General features: G+C 41.2%; 1 protein-coding gene across 1 annotated transcript; it reads right to left on the bottom strand.

Moving 5' to 3' along the window:
- Positions 1 to 1420: 1420 nt before the first annotated feature.
- LOC311129435 (protein Wnt-6-like) lies at positions 1421 to 25368 on the bottom strand (the record flags this gene model as incomplete). Its single annotated transcript, XM_084161719.1, has 4 exons — positions 1421 to 3202; positions 4576 to 4886; positions 20639 to 20859; positions 25289 to 25368. 4 exons carry the CDS (start codon positions 25366 to 25368, stop codon positions 2741 to 2743), a joined length of 1074 nt encoding a protein of 357 aa, XP_084017845.1. The 3' UTR covers positions 1421 to 2740.
- Between the last annotated feature and the right edge of the window lie 2246 nt (positions 25369 to 27614).

The following is a 27614-nucleotide window of genomic DNA, read 5'->3' as shown; positions in this document are numbered from 1 at the left end:
CCACTGCAGCGTGAATTCCTGGAAAAAATGAACTTGTGTCAACTTGCAAGGCTCAAACTAATACAGCAGGATATATTTTTTTTAACATCATAAATAACTCAAAACAACACATTTTTTGTTTGGTGGCAAAAGGATATAGTTGAAGCAGAAGTGTTGAAAATATATCTTACAGAATGGTCATTGGAACGGAGTGAGGTGAAACCCTCAACCCTGACCCAGTATGAAGTCAACCAATTTGAATAACACTTACACAATGTGTTGAAGGTCAATGGAAGGAAAAAGTGACATACGTTTCTATAAATCTACCCGTTTATAAAGGGTTATGCATTTAAATCTCTGCTTTGTCTTGGTCTAACAAATAAAGGCACTAAAATTAGACAAAAAAATGAAATTTGAATTAATTGCTACACAGACCAGAATACAAAAAATACAAATAAATCAAGACTAGAGAGAATAGTTTACTTTTTATTTGTATAGTAAGTGCAGAAACTCACTTGTCAATTGAATTACATTTCTACAAATACTGTAACTGGAAAACAACTAAATGGACATGAAATGAACTTTGTAGAATACAAAAAGTTTAATCAATGAACAACCAAGTATGAGAGTATCAAAACTCTGTCTATGAATCCAAACAAATGCTGAGAAATTATCTTTAAATCATTCAACATTCCATGACAAAATCATGTTTTCTAAACTTGTGTCTTGCCTTCAATCCAGAAAACAACAAAACAACCTTCTTTCATTTTGACAAGTGCTGTTTAAACATACATACAGTAACAGTAAAACACTCCAAGTCCAAAAGTTGTTCTATGGGGAATGGATAGGCCAAGACCTTGCTTGGTCATGCATTTATCTCACATATGAAATGCCACATTTGGTCTGATTTCATAATTTGGTAGACTACAGCTTAAACTTAACATGGTAAAGTGGTCCATTCTACTGCTAACATGCTGTATGTAAAGAATGCCTAATATTGTAGTAAAGCTTAGTCAGAATAGTTTTGTTATACCAAGTTTTTCTCCCTTAAAGTGATATTATTTTGTACAAAAACTGTATTTAGATTAAATTAAACACAAAATGTTGCTGATTCCACAGATAGAGCTAGTAGATCCGAAGATAGAGTGATCCTGTGCAGTGTGCAGTAACTGTCATGGTTACAATATTAACTATGAACCCTCTGGCAAGAAATAATCTGGTCATAAACTATAGCGATGTGATCTCTCATCGTACTCTCTCTCTTTGTTTTGCCAATGGTTTCTTGTCTTACAGATCCCTGAAAGGTAAGTAGCAACAAAAACATACTCTAAAAGAAGGGTACGACACAGTACATTTGAATAACTTATAACTATGCACATCAACAGAAAATGTACAGTGTGTTTGGGTACAACACAATTCATGAGGAATCGTTATTATTATTAATCACAGTGAATGCTTTATTTCCCAAAAAACAAGCAAGGAGATCTTATCTGCCTATTCTAAAGAATGTAGGAAGAAAGTAAAAATAAATGGGTTTTCTAACATCCAACTCACTTCAGCAAGTTGACTTATCAAAGAGACAAATGTATGGATTCATCGTCGGCATTGTATGTGATTGTGACTGGCCATTCTGCACAACATGACTATACGTAACAAATCTTTACGTAACAAATGCTTTAATTGAAAGTGCATTACAAAAGCCCTTTATATTAAACAGATAAACATAATAATATCGTACTTTCTCGATACTGCACCTCATACAAAAAAAAGTCTGAACATATTTTTCCATTTGCAAACTACTCAAACAAACAAAATCAAAATGTAACATATGGTTTACATAGATAGCTTCCATATCCAAAGTGCTTTTCAGAGAGATGGTAGGCACGTTCCTTACCTTATCGCTATGAGTAGTCTTGTCATAAAATGTTCATAAATAATATTCTCGGATGTCAGTTCAGCTCCTCACCATGAAACATTATGGGGTTCGTCTTCCAAAAACATAACCCCATATTTCCCTTTTTTATACATTTTGTGCTTGATACAAAAAACCTGTATTCCATGTGGTGCATGTCCATTTACCTTTCTCATGAAGGACATTTATGTTACATAGGAAAATAGCATGCAGGTGTGCTTGTTATCTTATCACCATGCTTTATTTTCCACACGCAAAGTCATTATGTTTTCGTTACAATAGTCACCCCTCATACTTACATGGTTAACTGACTATGCAGAGTATTTCCCTAATGGTGGGTTGTAGGCCGCATGTTCTTAGTGGGTCTTAGCATTGGGTTTGAGGCTAGAAACAGTTGTTATGCTATTTTCTGGGTCAATGGCTAATTCTAAAGGCTTATGGTGGGTGGTTCACTGTGCAAACACGTTTGGGAACCACTGCCTTAGAGGCTAACAGCTCTGTACAGATGACAGGTACCAAACTTTCTGATTGTCTTCTATGACATGGGACCCAGCATTCTGTTCTAGAAAGTTCTGGGAGCTGAAATGTAACTTTTAAAAAGAGCCTAAAAGAGCCTAAGGTCAGGGTCATAGAGCTCTATGTGGTGAGCACTGAAGTAGTGGCCATTCTGGACTGTTCTACAGCTTGAGAGGAGAGTTACTGCAGCTGTCTGTCCAAGATGATCCTAGATAAGACATTCATCTTTCAGCATGCTCCTGAAGTGAACTGTGGGAGCCTGATCTCAGTGCATTATTCCTCTGAGGCTGAAGAGGCCAGGCCTGAAACCAACCAAGTTCCTCTGTTGTAATGCTAGTGACAGAGACTGAGCTCTTTCCTCACCGAGCACTTCTTACACTGCACCACGCAGCACCAGTGGAAGCGGCAGAGACAGTTCTCCTCGAATACCACCGTCTCGTCTCGGTAGCCACGCTCGCAGCACAGCAGGTCACAGCCACTCACGTCCATGGCTGTGCTGTTGCACATGCGGCCTCGCGTGCCCAGCGAGCCCGTTTTCCTGTTGGGTGAGCAGAAATCGGGCGATTCGGCTGAGTAGATCAGGTCCTGTTTGTCTGGAGGCTTGATGTTCTGGCCCACAGGAATTAGGGTCTTGCCATCGTTGCCTCCCATCACCTTGGAAGCTCCATTAAACCTCTCCAGCAGGCGATCACCCACCTCGCGAAAGTGAGGCATCTTTTTCCAGCAGGTCCGGAGTGTGCAAGACCCGGACAGGCCATGACATTTACATTCAATCCTCATATAATTCCTCACCGCCTGTAGTTAAGACACAGAGATAGATAGGTGAGATAAAAGCAGACGCTATACAGAAGGAATTTACCTTCCCCCTCTTGCCTCTGGCCTTCCCAGAGCTCACAGACCTTGACAACAGAACAGAACAGAACAGAAATCATTCAGTTATACTTGTGGTAATTAACCCATTCTGGCTGCATGCAGAGTTCTAACCTCTAGTAGCTCTTTAAGATCACTTTGTTGTTCCTACATTTGGGCTCCCTTTGCTACTTGTATGTTATTTTCCAAAGCTGTCCTCCTGAGACTATAATTGGCCCAACTACACAGCCACTCCTCCCCATTTACCTGTCTCTGACCCCTTAGAAAGGTTTTGGCTTGTGTGACAGTGTAACATACTGTGATTAAGCAATACTGACAAGGGTGAGCAAGTCCCAGGAAATTCAGAGCAATAACCTGTAATTACCTTCTCAAAAGAGCAGACAACCTCCAAACTGTGTTAGTGTTTCCCCTATATTCATTTAGCAGCGATGGACCACTGCTGCTAAATTGTTGCCACCGCTTCTGCCGAGATGCGCTTTTAAATGGATAGTCGTTGGCTCAATGACTGGAAGTATATGGGAACAGCTAGCATGTCATTACGCTAACGGTAGTAGCAATGCACCCCCCCACACCCTTGCCACCACTGCTGTGAAAAAAAATACTAGGGGAAACCCTGAGTGCAATGTTCCTCTCTCCCTATCAACAAGAAAGTCATTGTATTTCCAATATTTCACTTTGTCAACATACATTTATTTAGTCCTTAACAGAGAGCTGGAAAAATGTACGTTTTACAAGGATAAATATTAGCAGCTACTTGCCTTAAAGGCTTGAAAACAAACTGTGTGGCTCTCACTTGTTTCCTTGTTTCAGAAACATGATTCTTGTTAAAATATCAGTTTACAGTGTTACAAAACTATGGCTAGAGGCTGTCTTGGATGATGCATTGGATGAAAGGAGGAACATTCAGCTAGACAATTAATACTTTCAGCATCTAAACCTAATTTTCACCTTTGTTTCCAAAAAAGGTGAGCATCAGGTGAACATAATCAACAACAAAAAATCTGAAGTATCCTTTCCTGTACTTTTGCTTATATCAGCAGAGATCAAATAAAACATACGAGATGAGTGTGTTTGGAGTGAATGATAAAAAGTTAGTTCACAGCCTGGGGTGGTCTAGCGTTCTATAAGCTACTGCCTCTAGAGCACATTAACATTGTACAACTGCAAGCATGGGTTCGAATTCGACCCACTGTTCTTTCCTCTCTATATCTATCCGCTGTAATAAAGCATGAAAAAGTATGAAAGGAGTGGGACTGTCACACTCCTTATTAAAAAATAAAATAAAAGTTTCACTGTACCAGTCGTCCTGCTTCGTTGTTGTGGAGATCGATCAACGTCCTGATGTCACTCTTGCCCTTTTTCCTCTTGGCATCCATGAATTGCTTTGACTTCTCGTAGCCAAACTCCACATCGTCTCCGCAGCCGCCCCACTCCCACTTGACTCCCTCGCCAGAGGTGGTGGTGGAGAAGGAGGCAGGCCGGGGGGGAGCCCTGCTCCTAGTTGCCTCACAGCCACACTGCAGCAGCTCCCCCATACTGCAGGCCTGCGTTACCGTGTGGGTCACCCCAGCCGCCGTGATGGCGTACACAAACGCTGTCTCCCGGATGTCTGAAAGATCACACAGACACGCACACACAAACACACACACACAGTGGTGTCATCAGAGGAGCGAACAAAGAGTGACCCAGGTCATTTAGTGCTTTTCCAATGAGTGGGCCGCCAGTGTTTTATGTTAATGTAGGCTCTAGTGTTATTGTGTTCCATCAGGAGTGTGACACTAAAGACTTGTGGCGAGCAGAATCAACAACCTCTGCATCATTCAAGACTGTTGCTTTGTGCGAAGATGTTAAAGTTCACAGTTAGCCATTGATATGTTAATTCAAGCTGAAAAGTACCCAGGGCCTTGCCTTGGCTCCAAGTCAGAGCAGGTCCGCCGGAGCCAAGGCCCAGTGAGACACGGGTGCCGGCCTGCGTAGATTGAAACAGGAAGGTCGGAGCCTTTTGGGTAAAACCTCAATACCCCTGGTATCTCAGATAGGGCTAGCACACAGCTGCAGGGCTATTTCTGTAGAAGGGGGGCTTACCACCCTGGCCCAGAGGGATGTACAGCTGCAACTGAAGATTCCCCTGTCTTTATCTTATGGACCACAACATCATTCGGTATTGTTCTTTGGAAAATATCCAGTTGTATTTTAGGTCAGTTGTCGACAACATCTCTATTCACTGTTTCGAGCTGCTATATTATTTTACATTTTAGTCATTTTAGCAGACACTCTTATCCAGAGCGACTTACATTTTCATACTGCCCCCCCCCCCCGTGGGAATCAAACCCACAACCCTGGCGTTGCAAGCGCCATGCTCTACCAACTGAGCTACAAGGAGGCCTATTGTAAGGAATGGGGGGAAGGGAGATCGGCAGTTAGCAGTCCATTGTGTCGAAGCTAAAATGAATGACTTATTTTCTGGAGCTGGAAGACATGAGCGTGCAGTCACCGCTCTGCCCTGTGCCAATTCCATATCGCATGATTCAGTGAATGGGATTCATTAAATCTAGTGAAACAGAATCGGTGCCGTGCGAGGGACCTGCAGACAGGCACCCTGTGATATTAATACCAGCTGTCCGTCTGCACACCCAGTGATGGCTCCATACAGGCCTGTTCTGTGTGTGTGACGTCTCCCTGCCAACCCCAGCCCCAGCTCAGCCCGAGCCTAGCCCCAACCCAGCCCAGCCTCAGCCCATCCCAGCCCAGTCCCAGCCTAGCCCCAACCCAGCCCAGCCTCAGCCCATCCCAGCCCAGTCCCAGCCTAGCCCAGTCCCAGCCTAGCCCAGCTCCAGCCCAAGAACATCCCACCTGAACACACCTCATACTGATTCCTCCTCAGTCCTCCCTACATACTGCTCCAATAAAGCCCCTCCCTGCCTGCCTGTCATGTGCATCGTGCAGGCCATTCCCTATCACACACCATCACTGTTTCTTCTCAGGTTCAACCAGCTGTATAGACTCCCTCGCCAGGCCAATTGAGTGTACAGAAGGGGCAAAGCTGACTAACTTAATAACTTCTGTTGAGACTCCTCTTAGACAGGCCAGTCATGTCAGCTGCTGCTGCAGGAGGTTTCATATAGCCAGCGTCCCAAATGGCACCCTATTCCTTTTATAGAGCACTAATTTTGACCAGGGCCCATAAGCAATACATAGGGAATAGGGTGTCATTTGGGAAGCGTCCATAGAGGGATTGAAGGGAGACGTCTAACAGTCACACCTGTTTACTGTTTCAGCAAGAGAGGTGGAAATAGAGAAAACAACTGCAGACAACTGTTTAGCCTCCACCGAATCTCTAAGGAGTTCAATGTCTAGACAAGTTACAGTGTTGTTTCAGTTAAGAGTTATGTCCTTTAGCCTCGCTTGTCTTTAGCTCCCGGACTACTACACCAATGTGTAATGCAATCATCATATCTACATTGGATAGAAGACGTTCAATTCATAATGTGAAATTAAACTTTATTACAAACACAATCAAAAAGTGTGTCTGTTCAGTTGTACATGTGACCGACCCGCTTGACTAAGATAATAAAAACACAGTTACATGACTACGAGGGAGAGGAGATTATGAAAAAAAATATCTCTTGATTTGAACACCCTTTTATAATTTCCTCCGAGACACAAATTCCAAACTTCTCCAGCAGCCTATGCCTGGGCCTGCCTGAGAGATCACTTTGTGCCAGAAGGGGCTTCACGAGGAATTAGCTAATCTTTTTTTAATACTCAATCTTTGAGTCAATGAGGCATGTGTTCAGGTTAAAAAGAATTGAGAGAACCCAGGGCCCCTCTCTGTAGCAGTACATGTGACAAAGCCTGACGAGTGTGAATATTTTTTATTGATTGATTTTGCTGCCATGTGGCGCAGTCCAGGAGAAGTTCAAGTCTTGTACAGCACATATCTCATTGCATACCGGAAATCCATTCTATTAACTCACAGAACAGTGAGTACACCAAGTAATCCCTAAACATGCATAAAATAGACAAACACACTTACTCCAAAACTATACACATTCCACCTTAAAAATTATGCATAGCCTTAAATCGCACAGCTTTTACTATAATCTGATAATTGACTCAATGCAGCTGCTCTGTTGATCTCTGAATGGCGAAAACACATATTTCTTTCATCATGCGGAGTCCAAGGCCATAAGCCCCTCTCAAGCCCTCAACTTCGAGCCAGAGGAATGTTCAAGAGTGTTCTGACTGTAGCTGGACATTGGTGATCACTGGATGCACACTACTGTGCCTTAACGCAGGTGTGAAAATAAAAAAAGGATTATATTGAAAAAACAAGAAAAATCATAACTAACAGTAGCTTAACTCCTGGAGCAACGGTCTGCCCCAGTGGAGCAGTGAGCGTTTGAAATGAAGTTGAATGGTGTTACCTGATACAAAAGGCCATTATAACCTCTTTCTCTGGGTTTAGAACAGAGGAAAGAAGCAACATCTCCACTTTGATAATATCAGTGTCAGGACCTGATGCAGGATCAGGATCAACCCTATGTAATTCACACTTCAGGATATAGTAGAGATCAAGGAAATTATGGTGATAGATCATTACCAAGAAATGTGATCTCCTAAGAAGAAGATAGTACTTGACTTTAAGTGTTCACGGTGGTATTGAAAATGTTTGAATGTTCATTTATATTTGTCCAATTTATCCCATGTCCAACTGGGATAATTTCACTGACATTACTATGACATTATGCCACAGTGTCTCACCTAATTCAGAGAGGAACGTGTGCAATGTTAAATAAGTATGAGTTTTTAAATAATTAGTTTTTGTATATATATATATATATATATATATATACAGTGGGGAGAACAAGTATTTGATACACTGCTGATTTTGCAGGTTTTCCTACTTACAAAGCATGTAGAGGTCTGTACATTTTATCATAGGTACACTTCAACTGTGAGAGACGGAATCTAAAAAAAAAATCCAGAAAATCACATTGTATGATTTTTAAGTAATTCATTTGCATTTTATTGCATGACATAAGTATTTGATCACCTACCAACCAGTAAGAATTCCGGCTCTCACAGACCTGTTAGTTTTTCTTTAAGAAGCCCTCCTGTTCTCCACTCATTACCTGTATTAACTGCACCTGTTTGAAATCGTTACCTGTATAAAAGACACCTGTCCACACACTCAATCAAACAGACTCCAACCTCTCCACAATGGCCAAGACCAGAGAGCTGTGTAAGGCGATCAGGGATAAAATTGTAGACCTGCACAAGGCTGGGATGGGCTACAGGACAATAGGCAAGCAGCTTGGTGAGAAGGCAACAACTGTTGGCGCAATTATTAGAAAATGGAAGAAGTTTAAGATGACGGTCAATCACCCTCGGTCTGGGGCTCCATGCAAGATCTCACCTCGTGGGGCATCAATGATCATGAGGAAGGTGATGGATCAGCCCAGAACTACACGGCAGGACCTGGCCAATGACCTGAAGAGAGCTGGGACCACAGTCTTAAAGAAAACCATTAGTAACACACTACGCCGTCATGGATTAAAATCCTGCAGCACACGTAAGGTGCCCCTGCTCAGCGTATGTCCAGGCCCGTCTGAAGTTTGCCAATGACCATCTGGATGATCCAGAGGAGGAATGGCAGAAGGTCATGTGGTCTAATGAGACAAAAATAGAGCTTTTTGGTCTAAACTCCACTCGCCGTGTTTGGAGGAAGAAGAAGGATGAGTACAACCCCAAGAACACCATCCCAACCATGAAGCATGGAGGTGGAAACATAATTCTTTGGGGATGCTTTTCTGCAAAGGGGACAGGACGACTGCACCGTATTGAGGGGAGGATGGATGAGGCCATGTATCGCGAGATCTTGGCCAACAACCTCCTTCTCTCAGTTAGAGCATTGAAGATGGGTCGGGGCTGGGTCTTCCAGCATGACAACGACCCGAAACACACAGCCAGGGCAACTAAGGAGTGGCTCCGTAAGAAGCATCTCAAGGTCCTGGAGTGGCCTAGCCAGTCTCCAGACCTGAACCCAATAGAAAATCTTTGGAGGGAGCTGAAAGTCCGTATTGCCCAGCGACAGCCCCGAAACCTGAAGGATCTGGAGAAGGTCTGTATGGAGGAGTGGGCCAAAATCCCTGCTGCAGTGTGTGCAAACCTGGGCAAGACCTACAGGAAACGTATGATCTCTGTAATTGCAAACAAAGGTTTCTGTACCAAATTTTAAGTTCTGCTTTTCTGATGTATCAAATACTTATGTCATGCAATAAAATGCAAATGAATTACTTAAAAATCATACAATGTGATTTTCTGGATTTTTTTTTTAGATTCCGTCTCTCACAGTTGAAGTGTACCTATGATAAAAAATTACAGACCTCTACATGCTTTGTAAGTAGGAAAACCTGCAAAATCAGCAGTGTATCAAATACTTGTTCTCCCCACTGTATATATATATATATATATATATATATATATATATATATATATATATATATATATATATATATATATATATATATATATACAGTACCAGTCAAAAGTTTGGACACACCTACTCAATCCAGGGTTTTTCTTGATTTTTACTATTTTCTACACTGTACAATAATAGTGAAGACATACAAACTATGAAATAACACATATGGAATCATGTAATAACCCAACAAGTGTTACATCAAAATATATTTTATATTTGAGATTCTTCAAAGTAGCTACCCGTTGCCTTGATGACAGCTTTGCACACTCTTGGCATTCTCTCAACCAGCTTCATGAGGTAGTCACCTGGAATGCATTTAAATAAACATGTGTGCTTTGGTAAAAGTTAACTTGTGGAATTTCTTTCCTTCTTAATGCGTTTGAGCCAATCAGTTGTTATTTGACAAGGTAGGGGTGGTATACCCTATTTGGTACCTATTTGGTTACCAGCCTCAGAAATTGCAGCCCAAATAAGTGCTTCACAGAGTTCAAGTAACAGACACATCTCAACATCATAGGTTCAGAGGAGACTGCGTGAATCAGGCCTTCATGGTCGAATTGCTGCAAAGAAACCAATATTAAAGGACACCAATAAGAAGAAGAGGCTTGCTTGGGCCAAGAAACATGAGCAATGGACATTAGACTGGTGGAAATATGTCCTTTGGTCTGATGAGTCCAAATCTGAGATTTTTGGTTCCAACCGCCGTGTTTTTGTGAGACGCAGAGTAGGTGAACGGATGATCTCCGCATGTGTGGTTCCCACCGTGAAGCATGGAGGAGGAGGTGTGATGGTGTGGGGGTGCTTTGCTGGTGACACTGTCGGTTATTTATTTAGAATTCAAGGCACACTTAACCAGCATGGCTACCACAGCACTCTGCAGCGATACGCCATCCCATCTAGTTTGCGCTTAGTGGAACTATCATTTGTTTTTCAACAGGATAATGACCCAACACACCTCCAGGCTGTGTAAGGGCTACTTGACCAAGAAGGAGAGTGATGGAGTGGCTGCATCAGATGACCTGGCCTCCACAATCACCCAACCTCAACCCAATTGAGATGGTTTGGGATGAGTTGGACCGCAGAGTGAAGGAAAAGCAGCCAACAAGTGCTCAGCATATGTGGGAACTCCTTCAAGGCTGTTGGGAAAGAGTGTGCAAAGCTGTCATCAAGGCAAAGGGTGGCTATTTTGAAGAACCTAAAACATATTTTGGATTTGTTTAACACTTTTATGGTTACTACATAATTCCATATGGGTTATTTCATAGTTTTGATGTCTTCACTATTATTCTACAAAGTAGAAAATAGAAAAAAATAAAGAAAAACCCTTGAATGAGTAGGTGCGTCCAAACTTTTGACTGTGACTGTATATACAGTCCATTCAGAAAGTATTCAGACACCTTGACTTTTTCCACATTTTGTTACGTTACAGCCTTATTATAAAATTGATTAAATAGTTTTTTTCTTCATCAATCTACACACATTACCCCGTAATGAAAAAAGTAAAAACAGGTTTTTATAATTTTTGCAAATGTATTAAAAATCTAAAACTGAAATATCACATTTACATAAATATTCAGACCCTTTACTCAGTACTTTGTTGAAGCACCTTTGGCAGCGATTACAGCCTTGAGTCTTCTTGGGTATGGCACTACAAGCTTATATACCTGTATTTGTGGAGTTTCTCCCATTCTTCTCTGCAGATCCTCTCAAGCGCTGTCACATTGGAATTGGGAGCGTCGCAGAAAAGCTATTTTCAGGTCTCTCCAGAGATGTTAGATCGGGTTCAAGTCTGGGCTCTGGCTGGGCCACTCAAGGACATTTGAGACTTGTCCCAAAGCCAATCATGCATTGTCTTGGCTGTGTGCTTAGGTTCATTGTCCTGTGGAATGTGAACCTCCTCCCCAGTCTGAGGTCCTGAGTGCTCTGGAGCAGGTTTTCATCAAGGATCTCTCTGTACTTTGCTCCGTTCATCTTTCCCTCGATCCTGACTAGTCTCCCAGTCCCTGCCACTGAAAAACATCCTCACAGCATGATGCTGCCACCACCATGCTTCACCATAGGGATTGTGCCTGCCAGGTGTCCTCAGACTTGACGCTTGGCATTCAGGCCAAAGAGTTCAATCTTGGTTTCATCAGACCAGATATTCTTGTTTCTCATGGTCTGAGAGTCCTTTAGGTGGCTTTTGGCAAACTCCAAGCAGGCTGTCATGTACCTTTTACTGAGGAGTGGATTCTGTCTGGCCACTACCATAAAGGCCTAATTGGTGGAGTGCTGCAGTGATCGTTGTCCTTCTGGAAGGTTCTCCCATCTCCACAGAGGAACTCTGGAGCTCTGTCAGAGTAACCATCGGGTTCTTGGTCACCTCCCTGACCAAGGCCCTTCTCCCCCGATTGCTCAGTTTGGCCAGGGCGGCCAGCTATAGGAAGAGTCTTGGTGGTTACAAACTTCTTCCATTTAAGAATGATGGAGGCCACTGTGTTCTTGGGGACCTTCAATGTGACAGAACATGTTGTGTACCCTTCCGCAGATCTGTGCCTCGACAAAATCCTGTGTCAGAGCTCTACGGACAATTCCTTCGACCTCATGGCTTGGTTTTTGCTCTGACATGACCTGTCAACTGTGGGACCTTATATACACAGGTGTGTGCCTTTCCAAATCATGTCCAATCAATTGAATTTACCACAGGTGGACTCCAATCAATTTGTAGAAACCTCTCAAGGATGATCATTGGCAACAGGATGCACCTGAGCTCAATTTCGTGTCTCATAGCAAAGGGTCTGAATACTTTGTAAATAAGGTATATCTGTTTTTTATTTGTAATACATTTGCAAACATTTCTAAAAACCTGTTTTCGCTTTGTGGGGAATTGTGTCTCCTGAGTGGTGCAGTGGTCTAAGGCACTGCATCTCAGTGCTAGCTGTGCCACTAGAGATCCTGGTTCGAATCCAGGCTCTGTCGTAGCCGACCGGGAGACCCATGGGGCGGTGCACAATTGGTCCAGGGTAGGGGAGGGAATGGCCGGCAGGGATGTAGCTCAGTAGGTAGAGCATGGTGTTTGCAACGCCAGGGTTGTGGGTTCATTTCCCATGGGGGGCCAGTATGAATTTTTTTAAATAATGTATGCACTCACTAACTGTAAGTCGCTCTGGATAAGAGCGCCTGCTAAATTACTTAAATGTAGATTGATGAAGAAACAATTTAATACATTTTAGAATAAGGCTGTAACGTAACAAAATGTGGAAAAAGTCAAAAGTTTTTGTTCAGTATATATTATGAGTAAGTATATATTTTGTATCTATTATTTGTGTTAGATTAATTTGGATTTTAAGAATAATGACTAAAGGATTTCACCCCAAATACAGTATAAATGTTAGAATTATCATGTAGTGTCAACCCACTAACAGAGGGGGCGGTACTAAACATTCAAGGGTAAAGGGGAAGGCGGAAACTGTTTAAGAAAGCCACCTAAAGGTGGGAGGAGCATAGTGCCTTTGTTTGTCAAGAGGTATAAAAACAGTATGTATGTGTTTTTGGCGCCAGAGCTCTCCATGAATAAATATACAGATAATACTTGTGGGTTGTGGACCTTGAATCATTGATGATTAAAACCAGAGCCTTACAACCTCTGGTAATGATTCAAGCTTAGGTTGAATTAGAGATAGAAATTCACATGACAATTTGTTATTTGCTAACTTTCCCATGAAATGAGCAGCAGCAGTAGGCTACAGAACAATCGCTAGACCGGCACATTAGATGGCACATTCCTCACTTGCTAGATGCACAATTAAAGGGCCAGATGTGCAATTAAAGCGGAATTACAATAAAAAATCTGATGCGATTTAACCATTGACATGGACTCAGAACTAATAATTATAATTTTGAGATTAATCTAAAATTCAAAATCTAAAACCAGGAAAAATACAACTGAGAAAACATAATTTGGGGAAAAATGTATAGCCCCCTTAGCGCTGTTTATTAACCATTATTTTACCAGGTATATTGACAGAAAACATAGTGCACTACTTTGTCTTGTACACTAAGGACCGGGAAGAGTTGCAGGGGAGAGGAGAAGAGAAGAATGTGCCTATTTGAAAGCTAGAAAAAAATGTGTGGCTCGCGGCATTTACATAAAAAAAAAAAGTAGCTCTCTAGACCCCTGATCTAGTGTGAATACTTTCTGAAGGCACTGTACATATTCATTTTGACAAACTTTAAGAATGTTTACATAATGTTTATTGTTCTGAAATTATTTATGTGTTTAGGAACAGATAAGATTAGCATTCCTGCAGCATTATTCTGATCTCTGAAAAATTTAACTAATTGATTACTCACTTTATATGTACATACTGTATTCTCGACATATCTCATCCTATATAACTACAGCTGTACATACCATTTTCCTACTTATATATTGTCTATACTGTCTATACACACCATGTATTTATATCCCGGACTTTGACATTGCTCGTTCTGATATTTCTTAACCTCTTGTTTCTTCTTCTTTTTTTTGTTTCTTTTTTTTCTTGGGATTATTTGTGTATTAGTTTATACTGTTAGACATTTACTGCACTGCTGGAGCTAGAAACAAAAGCATTTAGCTTCACCAGCTCTAACATCAGCTAATCTGTGTACGCGACAAATAAACTTTGGTTTGATTTGAGATATGGTTTATAAATCTATAAAGACCGAATAATGGTGATCCAAACTTCTTTGAAAATATTTATAATAATTGACTTAGTCTCCAAGATACAAATAACTCTATTATAATGGTAGGGGACTACACCACAGATTTAAGTACGTCAATAGACCTACAGAAAATAGTTACAAACAATGGAGAAATCCTTATCACACCAAAGTAGATTTTGAATAAGGAAGTAAAATATTTTAAACATGTTCTCTTGTCAAGTTCCTCCAACCTCACTTGACAATGGGTTTTGTGATATCCTTCTCCAAAAAATTATGTTAAAGGGGCAGTGCAGTTAAAAACGTGATTTTCTTGTTTTTGTAATGATATTTCTACACTATGATGTCAAAACAACACTCTGACATTGTCAAAACTATGATAATGCCTTTTTTGTGTAAGAGCTTTTTTTTTAAGCCTGAAATTTCAGGTGGGATGGAACTTTTGGCCCACATCATGATGTCACAATGTGATATGATTATAACAAACCAATGACTGTTCATCTGGGTAAGGGGGTGGGCTCTAGACAGTTGCCATGGCGCCCTAGTAGCAGCCTAAGCACAGAGCTCCTGTAAATGTGTACATATTTAGTTATTTTTAGGTGTTTTTAATTGTTGATTTTAAATCAGCTCTTTTGTTTTTGATAACATTTAGGTTTTATTGCATATATCTGGTGTTTTTGAGCCACGGATTTGCAGATTGACTGACAGGTTAACCATTTTTGTCTTAGGCTAGCAAGCTAGCTGGCTAATGTTGTTGTTTGAAAAAAATGCATCTGTACATAGTACCAGCTTTTTTTTTCACCTGGCTGACAATTCCTGATCTTCTGAGAACATCATTTGAGGAGTCGACCTGAAGCGTGAAAGGAATGGGAGCTAGAGGAATACAGCAGTGCTGAGGCAGAGGGCTCGTAGTGAGGACGACTGGCTACTATACTGAACTTTATATGGTGAGCTTTCTGGCGCCCAGAGCTGCTAAAGCATCACCCAAGTGGGTGCTACACAGAGTGGAAGAGGAGAAGTCCAGTGGCTATAAGAGTCAGGCTGGTTCCCAGATTGTCCTCTACAAGATCATCAACAGACTCCATCACTATTACATTTACATTTACATTTTAGTCATTTAGCAGACGCTCTTATCCAGAGCGACTTACAGTTAGCACATACATTATTTTATCGAACCCACAACCCTGGCGTTGCAAATGCCATGCTCTACCAACTGAGCTACATCCCCTATCATCTACCATCCTCTGACCAGCTCTATAGAAATGTAATAAATTATTATTAATGATTATTATTATCAGCCAACTAGGGCTGTGTTTGTAAATATCTTCACATTTGTTTCTTAACACCCACATGATCACACTGAGCATTTCAAGGGCCAAAAGTGGCTCAGGGAAATAAATTATCAAAATATATACGGTATTTGAGTTATTTTCATTTTTCATTTTTTTAGACATACGGTGATGATTTAAAAAATAAAATTACAAAGTCTGAATGGGGCTTTAAACTATCTGCGACACAAAAAAATACCTAATTACACAGGACAAACTATGGTTGGCAATGGATTCCTTTCAGACAGGGAAAACCCCTGGCCTCGATGGCATTCCAACAGAGATATATCAAACATTTGATGAACTACTGAAATATCCTTTACTATCATGTTTTAATTACTTGTATATAAATGGCAAACTGTCGGACACACAAAAATAGGTACTGATCTCTCTCGAAGGCTTTCTCAAAATCTGCTATTAAGGTTTTACCTAGCTTCCCTTAATTCTCATAGTTCTCAATTATTTGTAGTAGTCCATTTAAGAATCCCTTCTGATCGTGATGCAATGCAAAAAGTATTGGCAAAATGTATTGCTCATAGAATTAAAAAGGTCCTACTGGACATTATTCATCACGATCAGAAGGGATTCTTAAATTGACTACTACAAATAATTGAGAACTATGAGAATTAAGGGAAGCTAGGTATAACCTTAATAGCAGATTTTGAGAAAGCCTTCGATACAGTACGTCTAGAATCAGTTTATAAGTGCCTGGATATTTTAAACTTTTCAACATGTACAACAATCATTTGTCAAGAGGCGTAAAACAAGGTTGCCCTCTGTCCCATACTTATTTATTATGGCCATTGAACTGTATGCAATTGGCATAATACCTTTTACAGGCCTTTACATGTAGTATGTTTGATGATATCCTTTTTCATATTCTTCAGTCAGCATGGAGGGAGGGGAGGCCACAGCTGTATCCTGGAAGTGGTATGCAGCGATGGATTAGGTAAATAGGCACCTATAGGCAGAAACTTAAACAGGAAGCTCCCCTGGTAAGGACTGCGCAACTTTGGTCTGACCAATCGAAGATCTATGCCTCAAAATTGTTTTGCAAGTGGACTGGGAAATGTTCCGGGTTCCTCTGAGAATAGTATCGATGTATACATTGACTCGGTGACTGGGTTAATCAGGAAGTGCATAGAGGATGTTGTTCCCACTGTGACAATTAGAAGTTATTCAAACCAAAAACCGTAGATAGATGACAGAGCATCGTGTCGGGCAGTATCACCGCCTGGTACGGCAATTGCACTGTCCGCAACAACAGGGCTCTCCCGAAGGTGGTGCGGTCAGCCCAACGCATCACCGGGGGCACCACTAGCTGGCCTCCACCCAGTACCCTGACCTGAACCTTAGTCACTGTTCTAGCCGGCTACCACCCGGTACTCTACCCTGCACCTTAGAGACTGCTGCCATACAGTATATACATAGAGTCATAGAACACTGGTCACATTAATAATGTTTGCATAATGTTTCACCAACTTTATATACAATACCAGTCAAAAGTTTTTTTACATTGTAGAATAATAGTGAAGACATCAACACTATGAAATAACACATATGGAATCATGTAGTAACCATAAAAGTGTTAAACAAATATTCTTCAAAGTAGCCACCCTTTGCCTTGATGACAGCTTTGCATACTCTTGGCATTCCCTCAACCAGCTTCATGAGGAATGCTTTTCCAACAGTCTTGAAGGAGCTCCCACATATGCTGAGCACTTGTTGGCTGCTTTTCCTTCACTGTGCGGTCCAACTCATCCCAAACAATCTCAATTGGGTTGAGGTCGGGTGATTGTGGAGAACAGGTCAACACCACCCTTGGTCAAATGGCCCTTACACAGCCTGGAGGTGTGTTTTGGGTCATTGTCCTGTTGAAAAACAAATAATAGTCCCACTAAGCGCAAACCAGATGGGATGGTGTATCGCTGCAGAATGCTGTGGTAGCCATGCTGGTTAAGTGTGCCTTGTATTCTAAATAAATAACCAACAGTGTCACCAGCAAAGCACCCCCACACCTCCTCCTCCATGCTTCACGGTGAGAACCACACATGCAGAGATCATCCGTTCACCTACTCTGCGTCTCACAAAGACACGGTGGTTGGAACCTAAAATCTCAAATTCGGACTCATCAGACCAAAGGACAGATTTCCACCGGTCTAATGTCCATTGCTCGCGTTTCTTGGCCCAAGCAAGTCTCTTCTTCTTATTGGTGTCCTTTAGTAGTGGTTTCTTTGCAGCAATTCAACCATGAAGGCCTGATTCACGCAGTCTCCTCTGAACAGTTGATGTTGAGATGTGTCTGTTACTTGAACTCTGTGAAGCATTTATTTGGGCTGCAATCTGAGGTGCAGTTAACTCTAATGAACTCATCCTCTGCAGCAGAGGTAACTCTGGGTCTTCCTTTCCTGTGGCGGTCCACATGAGAGCCAGTTTCATCATAGCGCTTGATGGTTTTCGTGACTGCACTAGAACAAACTTTCAAAGTTCTTGACATTTTCCGGATTGACTGACCTTCATGTATTAAAGTAATGATGGACTGTCATTTCTTTTTGCTTATTTGAGAAGTTCTTGCCATAATATGGACTTGGTCTTTTACCAAATAGGGCTATCTTCTGTATATCACCCCTACCTTGTCACAACACAACTGATTGGCTCAAACACATTAAGAAGGAAAGAAATTCCACAAATTAACTTTTACTGTTAATTGAAATGCATTGGTTGAGAGAATGCCAAGAGTGTGCAAAGCTGTCATCAAGGCAAAGGGTGGCTATTAGAAGAATCTCAAATATAAAATATATTTTGATTTGCTTTACACTTTTTTGGTTACTACATGATTCCATATGTGTTATTTCATAGTTTTGATGTCTTCACTATTATTCTACAATGTAGAAAATAGTACAAATAAAGAAAAACCCTGGAATGAGTAGGTGTGTCCAAACTTTTGACTGGTACTGTATGTAATAAATAATAAAAAATAATAAGTATGCATCCCAAATTACACCTTATTCCCAAAAGTAGTGCACTATATAGGGAATAGGATGCCATTTTGGACGCAGACTAAGTCTGTCACATTCATAAGGAAGGACTACTGAAGGACCTAGAATGTGTGGTGGTTGTTTTCTCTCCAGGAGTCTGGAGAAAACATCTCCACCCAGCCAGACGATGCAAAGCTCCCAAATGATGACTGACAGAGAAGCAGACAGAAGCAGGAACATTTTGACAAAGGAATATTGAGCTGCATTCCTGAGGTGGCAGTAGAAATTATATTCAGATTATTATATCTAATCACAACCACATATTGTCTCTGAGCACGTCTAACCTCTGGCCTCGGGAAGCCAACACAACAACAGCTCTGGTTTATAAGTTAAAATATATAAGAAAAATAGCCTCAAGTTATTTTTGCAAAGGGTGAAAAATGTAAGCTACTTTGTGCAGCAGCCCCAGCCCACCGGGTTCATGTGAGAAAGTGAACCTGTCTTTGCAGATCTCCCTGCACTGACAAATGGTCATTAGCGGTAAATCTTGGTAATTGTGCTGAATGCTTCAAAACAGAGGAGCACTTAAGCCTTACCTATAGACATGGAGGAATTTATGATTAATTACCATTTTGCCTAGCAGTTTCACAGAGTTCTCCAGTTCTCAGTGAAAGGAGTAGCTAATGTTGTAGCCTAATCCTGACAGTAAAATCTCTTCACTCAATTCACACTCAACTAAAGCTACAAAGATGCTATTCAGATCAGTCTGTATGTGAACTGATCAGTCCAATAAGAGTGGTCACATATAACCAGGTCAAATCAATGTTCTAGTTGTATCTCTGACAACGTTTGGATCAACATTTCACCAGAGGAGACATACCACACAACAGGCACTCTGCCCTCTGCTGGCTCTCAGCAACAAAACAGGAACGATACAAACCACAGTTTACAGGAAGATGACGTATGTAATGTAGCACAGGAGGTATCATCTTAATACCCAGATCTTCCTCATTGAGTGACCAAAATTATGTTAAAGCACCTGCAGAATACTTAGCTTTACCACAGGAGATTACAGGCTTCGTCTGGAATTACTTATATGGCTCGACTACGGCATGAGATATGTTTAACTCCGAATATAGTCTTAAGAACTAGGCAGCGGTTCTTTGAGACGGAAAATCTTTAAGTGAAATTTATAATGGGCATTTCTTGTGTCAGATTACTGACGATGAAGAACAGGAATTTTGTCAGTGCCAGCGGTACGTCAGTACTCTAATTGTTTTGAATATGAAAGACGTCCTCTAAAGGCCATGTATTAGCTAAATAGTTAAGAAGATAAAGCCGATAAAGGATACACTGTATTGGATCTAAACGGTGGCTTGTTGACAAAACACTTCCTTGTTGGTACACACAGAATGGTCTCTATGAACCACGAACAGGAAAGTGAAAAAGGACGAGACATCGTACAAAAAGCAGGACAATAATTGCATAGTAGCAGGACCCTACATTAGTTTTATTTCTGACTTCAAAGAGCACCGATGATGTTAGAGATCAATGGTTATTTTGAAGCAATTTAGGAGATAATTTTGAGTGTGCAATTTAATGCAAAAGAGGAGCAGTCAAGTGTAAATATGTCTTGTTAACACACAACAGATGGCCTTGTTCTCCACTGTACTTGGGATCAGACCTGAAATTGAAGTGATGCCATTGGCTGTGCACTCAAAGGGTCAAGGGGTCACATCCTAAGTGATAGACTTTTGAACCATGAGAAAGGCACTTAGATGATCATTCTCCATGTCAGGCAGCATGTGTGTGGAGGTATTGGAAAAACTAGGGGGTAATTATTAAAGGTTCCTATTTATTTCCATAACGACAAGTCTGCACTCACCTTGTTGGAGTATTTTGCCAAAGTACTTGTTCTGACTGGTGCAATTCCAGCGGCGAAAGCGAAACTGGTACTGGCACTCCCGTACACCCAGCTTGGCACCCTTGGCGACCTCGTGGACGATCTCTGGCTGGGTCTGGCACAGCTCAGCCTGCTTTCCCGCTAGTCGCTTGGTCTTCCTGCAGATACTGTTGGGATCCATAACCAGAGGGCTCCCCACTGCCCTACAGGGAAGCACACAACACATAGACAGTGACTACAACTCCTGTATCATACTACAGTGGCATACCATTATTATGAGGTCTTGTTACATTCCAGAGAAGTATCTTACCCAGAAGTAGCACTAATGTTAAATGTACGTGTTCTTCAGTCAGGTAGTTTGATTACTTGACATCACATAGTTGTACAAAAAAGACATTTCAGGTGTGGAGAGAAATAGTAAAGCTGTGATGATCGTCAGGGAACATAGAAAAGAGAGAGAAAGTTGCATCTTAATTGCTGGGTTTCTTACATCGCGTTGACAGATGTATGTTTACACTTAGGTAAATTGTTAATTTCAATTCCTAATGGGAGTACGGGCCTCAGGTCCAACACTGTGAACTCTTGCCAGTACTTCCCATTACAGTTGCTATGACATAATGTGAGAACAGCCCTATCCCCCTGTTTCCTCTATTCAATAACTCTGCATCTGACTCCAGTTCAGCTGATGTAATCTGTAAAGCTCAAGTCCATTTTTATCATTATGTGGGAGTAGAAGTGAGTGAGAATACCTCATTGCTTTTCACTCACCCCTGTCACAGCTAATCTTTCTAACTAATAACATTAATCTGCCTCGTGAGTTTGTTTTAAGAAGTCAAACAAGCGCTCTTTCCAAACCCTAGAATGGTGGTCTGATAAGAAGCATGAGACACAGGATAGTTGCTCTTAAAATGTAATGCATCCCATCTCCGGTAAGTCAATTACTTTATTAAAGTCAAAACCATTTATATATCAATGTCTGAAATGTCACTGTAGATCTGTGATTCAATCAAAATACCAATTATTTGTACAATTAGATGTACCTTTTTTTGTTATAGCGTCATGGAAAACTACAAACGTAACTGCTAACATACTGTACACTTGTCCTTGAAAGACTGAGAAATAGCATAATGGCTGCACAGATTAAGCATATAGAAATTCTTAAAAGCCTAATAATTCACATTGTCCTAAAAGTGGGGAGTGAAAAGCAACTTAATGCCCACAATGTGAGTTATCTTCGCTGAAGTGTGAGAACTTGACTCCGACAGTCCAGCGTCAATGACTTCTGGGATCCACACATCCTTCAATGTATTGACAACGTCTCCATAGAAACGGATTACAGGGGAACACATCTCAAGCACGCTCTAGTATTTCTACACAGATCTGACTCCAATGCAACCACACCCTTATGTAATTAAGATCTGCAGATGCAGTACTTAGCAGACACCCCGGGTCTTTACAACCCCTGATTATCTGATGTGTCTTGGCCTTCAAACCTGCGTGGATCTGTGTGCTAGGATCACAGCTTTGAAATTGGCTCAGTGAGCTGCTCACAACAAAAAGGGACCAGGATTTACTGCAGTAGGTGACTCGTAAAAATAGCAACCCATGTTTGACAGAGTTTCTTCTCCAAGTCCTGTGTCATTGTTAAAGTCAAAGGCAAACCCTCCTAGCCCAATTCAAAAGAAACGCTTGAATATCACATGAGCAGCTGACGCAGCTTGAACAATGACAGGGCCGGCCCTAGATTTTTGGGGGCCCTAGGCAAAATTTTGTTGTGGGGTCCCCCCCACCTCACGGGCAAAACATTATTGTGGCTCCCCTCTCGACGGCAGAGAGAATTTTTTTTAGTTTTAGAGTTAATTTTCTGCAATTCTATATATTTTGCCATGGGGTGTAGAGAACATGTTGCAGTTTATAGCACATTTGCTGCAATTCTACACATTTTGCCATGGGGCGGAGAAAATTTAGCAATTTTATAACAAATTTCATGTAATTCTGCTCATTTTGCCATGGGTCAAGTTTTGATAGCTGGCTAGACTAACTTACCAATCTACTAAAATGTTGCTGACACGGGCTAATTAAGTGATTGTCAGTGACTGACATAACAAGAGAAAGACTGCTGATGCGTAACCAAATTTCGAAATTGCACCTTGTGTAGTCTACTATTCCAACTCTCAACAGTAAGTTGAGACACCGACTGAGTTCCTCATTTTTTGTAAAATATTATATATAATTTTTTTTATGGATCGGGGGCCCCCTAGCGACCGCGGGGCTGGCCCGGAAACACTGGCATTGACCAAGCATGCGGTCTGAGTATGGCTCCTGCAATATGTAGATGAAGACATTTGTCTGTCTTGACCACCATACTGTGTTCCAGTGTTAATCCAAACCAGCACTAACCTGAACAGGACCCAAAGAGGAACATGATGCTATCAGTGTTGAATATAAAGGATAGGGATCTTTATAAGCACACATAAAAGGAACTAAAAAATCGAGCAATCAGTCTTCCCTGTTCATGCAATGTGTCTGTATTCTTTTGCTTTATCAGTCACAGTAAAGCTCCTGGACATGATAACGTTGAAACAGAGTCCAATCATAACAGAAACGAGGATGTATCGCCATCTATGCAATCAAGAGCCCTCTAAACAGCGCCTCGCATTAAATATCATGGAGATAACCAGAGACCAAAATAGAGCGGGAAACACTGATAAAATGACAAGTATCCAAATAATCAGTCTCAATGCAGGCCGACATTATCCTTTGGAGATAAGCCGTTCTTCTAGCTGTATGTGTACCTCAAGTTACATTATTAATTGCATGGCCGTAGATATGTGGCCTTTTTTCACTTTGCAAACGAGTGAATTTCATCCTCCTTAATCCTCTAAGTATGCTGGATATGAAGTCAGTCACGACAAGGCTGGATCGCTAGCTAGAGAGTGGTTTGGGTTCAGCTCTGTGGTCCGTGGCTCAGAGCCATGGCCCAATCATCGCTAGAACTCAACACTAAATCAAGTGACTGGAACCGGGGTCCTGCATGACACCGATGCACCGCTGCTGTCTGTCACATGTTTGTCTTGCAATAAGTGAGGACAGCATGAGGCCTACGCATGCACTGACAAATCCCAACGTCTGAAAATCGGCAGAGGCCACATGGTCTGTGGTTAAACACTGTACATAGTAGCCCTGGCCAAGCCCTGTCATTGAATATTTATCTGATCCCATCTCTATGGCCTGGATTGGAAATCATGCTATTGTCCAGAAAGATACACTGCTTTGAAATGGGAGTGAGAACGATAAAGATCTGGTATAATGAAGTGCTTCTCTGCAGGTGATGCAGAGCTGTAGATTGGCCCATGACCCATTCCAAGCCGGGTGAGTGGGAATGGCACACGCTATATGCACACCTGTGGGCCACGCTCCTGGCTGCCTGCCAGACTATGACCCAGACTTACCCAGGAGGACCAGGAGGTTACTTGTCCTGAAACTTGCAAAGACATTCCACACTTTCAGGTCTCACTGCTCTCTGTCCAAATGATTAGAGCCTAATCAAAGAAGCTCTGAAAGAAGGGGTTTATCTCTGGACGTTTCATCTCCCCCACAAATGACATCCTGTCTGTCTGGTCAAGCTGACAATCATTTGCTTTAAAAGACAAGGGGTAGAGAGACAGGAGGGTGATGGCATGCCCAGCTCTCAACAGAAAGCATCTTTGTCCTGTCAAACTGCAGGACCTCCAGGTATGCTCACCTGAGTGCTCAAATGTTGTCTTAGAGGAGAGATGTTCACAGTTCAGCAGTACTAATAGCTGACCTCTATCGAGATTGGATGAGAGGCAAACTTGAAACGGTTTGATTTATCTAAACATCCCCCTTCAGATGTGCATGTCTCAAATTCATTTATTATACTTTATAAAAAAATCTGGCTCAGTCTTTTGAAGTCTCATACATCTCAGAGTGCTGAACAAAGAATTGTTTTATGATGACATATAGGCACTGCCTCAAGGTCCACCTAAAATTCCAACTCTGACACCACTAATTTCTCTTTTTTTTTTCTACAGACAATGGCAGACCTCCACAAGCTGCAGCTTAATATTTCTGGCTAGCCAAGGCATAACCTTAGGGTCTTTCTTTTTTATATTAATTTTTTATTTACATAACCAAATTTTATAGATGTGTTTGTTATCAACAATAAAAATGCTGTATTGAAAAAATATTTTGTGGTAAATTAAGAAATGTTGAGAGATTGACAGAGATTGTTTAGTCAATCATTACAATTTATTTGAGTAAGGTTGCAGTATGGTGAGAGGTTAAGAAAACCAGAACCTTAAATTAGAACGTAATTGTAGACAAAGCTTCACAATGCGGTCAAGGTCATCAAACGTGTTACCATGTTATTACACTTGTCAATACAAGGCTATTTGAATAGTGGTTATATCAATAGAGTCGGATCCAGAATTGTATGTATTTTAGTGCAATCTGCAGAACATGGACACAACATCAAGAACATGGACACGCGTGCATAACCTAGCCTACAGAACATCAGATAACAATGTGGTTTCACCTTATTCTGAGAAACCTAATTTCCATTTGCAACTAAACTGGGAGCACATGTTAATTGTATGTAGCATGACTTACCACCATAACCCAATAATATTGACCGGACATAGGAGAATGAAAAACAGGGCAAGTTGAGTCCGAGATAATGGAATCGTCATGATGAGATTATCCTACCAAAAAAAAAGTTATGTTAAAAAGTTAGAGCCGCCAATCGCCAATTACATTAATGTGTTGTTGTTTTCTTGGGACGTCCTGCAGAGTTGGTGATCTGCAGTATTCAGAACCTCCACGAAACGCGCAAAAAGTCAATTGAACTCCTCTTTGGATGCATCACTAACGTTCGATTACTCGGTCAAGAGGGAAGAGACATCCGTGGTGAAATGTGTTAACCTCTTCATAGTCCTCTCTCTGGCAGACAGATTCAAAACTCAAATGCCAGAGGAAGAAGTGACAAGCACGTCCTAACTAAAACACACAAATTCCAATAGCACAGCGATTTTAATCTGGCAGCAAGGATACTACAGCCCGGGGGTGATGGGATGCAGCCAGACTTTGGGCAGAAAAGTAAACCCAATGACCCAGCAGATTCCGTATGGACAATTAATGCTGACGTTATAGCGCAAAAGTAATAAATTGTATTGGCCTTGGTAATATCGGTTGGATTTGTGCGTTGCTCGGAATCGAAATGGTCGTTAATTTTCGATTCACAGGTAGGCGTCAAAGCGCACAAGTTTACCCAGGTGTCTGCGCGCTCGTGCACTTTTCCGCTCCAGTATTCAAGTGGGAACGTATTTTCCTTGGATAAGAAATGCGCTCATCTCCCACCCGGTATGACGTAGCTTCGGGCCAAGTGAAATCCTTACTGTCGCTCAGAAAAACTGGATAATTAGTTCGAAGAGCCTGTGTGCACAAGGGTATTTTGTGAAATGGGAGAGAGAGAGAAACATTTCCCTTGCGTGTTTACAGTAAAGAAATAAGAGCTCACGGGAATGGATGAGCTCATCTCAGGTGTTGCAAATAGGCCTACCTCTGCCATATTTGCCAATATTTGTTGATAACGTAAACATGCATACTTCTGGGGAAACAATGTAGGCCATAACTTGTTTTTCTGAAATAAAGTAGGCTAATAGACCAGGAAACACAACTTTCATTGCAACTACAACAGCTGTGGAAAGGCAATAACATGCTAAACTATTTCTTGACAGACTGATAACAAATAATGTGTTTCTGCTCATCCATTCATCTATATTTTTATTTAGGCCAAGTAGCCTAACTTAATCTAGGCTATTACCTCCATCTGTGCTGAAATATATTTTATGATGTTTCCATTATAGGCCCTACTGTATCGAAACACCTGCTTTCAGTGCTTTTTCTTTGCTGAGTTCACATTCTATTTTTGTCATATTAGTCATTAATAAATTATTTACAATATGTTCATCTAGCCATCTATCTATCTCCCTTTAGAGTGGACAAGGGCATCCCAATTAAAATTCAAGATCTGCTCTCACTTGTAGCCCATCAAAGATTCACCTCTGCATTCCAATACAGTGATGCAATCAATCACAATACAGACACAAGCAAACAGGTAATAACACCAGTCTCATTTACAGTGCTCATTTCTCTCTCTTGATAGCCCTGAGCAGCAGAGCGTAAAGAAGAGGAGCCGTTTGTCTATCTCATGAACAGGTCTCTTTGATTCATTCCTTTTGTTTTAGCTCCAACTTCAAAGGTGAGATATAGAAGAGTTTTATCTAAGCCACAGGTGTGTCACGGTAGTGATAGTTCCATTCATCATTAGAAAAAAGAGAAGTGATATCTGGCTTAGCCTCAATGTATGGTAGGTTGATGTGCATCGAACAGTAGGAAAGCATCCTTGGGTCATGTGACAAAGCAGACATTAAATCAAATATGTTTAAAGTTTATTTTGTGTGTCCTACAGTAAACTCATGATCAGACGTAGGACAACATTCAAAGTAGACTGAACTGTGTATTTTTTTGGGTGCAATTTTGTATCAAGTTTGAAGTGTCTCTTTATTAACCACATGCTTTGAGTGCAAGACATTACATTTGACCTAATCCAATAAATATGCCTACATAAGTTTATCCTTATATTTTTGGAATTCCTGCAATATATTCCCTGCTATTTATATGAATATGTGAATTGCACTCCTAATGAAATAAGAAAGTTATGAAAATTGCGTTATCACTCCTTGTCTATATTTAACTGAGGCATAATGTCAAGCATGACTACTCCACTTGTAGTCTCTCTCTCTCTCTCTCTCTCTCTCTCTCTCTCTCTCTCTCTCTCTCTCTCTCTCTCTCTCTCTCTCTCTCTCTCTCTCTCTCTCTCTCTCTCTCTCTGGGTGAGTGTTTTTGTTAGGGAGGACTGATTCTTCATACTTGG

This window comes from Coregonus lavaretus (genome assembly GCF_964263955.1).
Source record: "Coregonus lavaretus genome assembly, chromosome: 5".
NCBI classification, from domain to species: domain Eukaryota; kingdom Metazoa; phylum Chordata; class Actinopteri; order Salmoniformes; family Salmonidae; genus Coregonus; species Coregonus lavaretus.
This window is presented reverse-complemented; position numbering and strand designations above follow the sequence as displayed.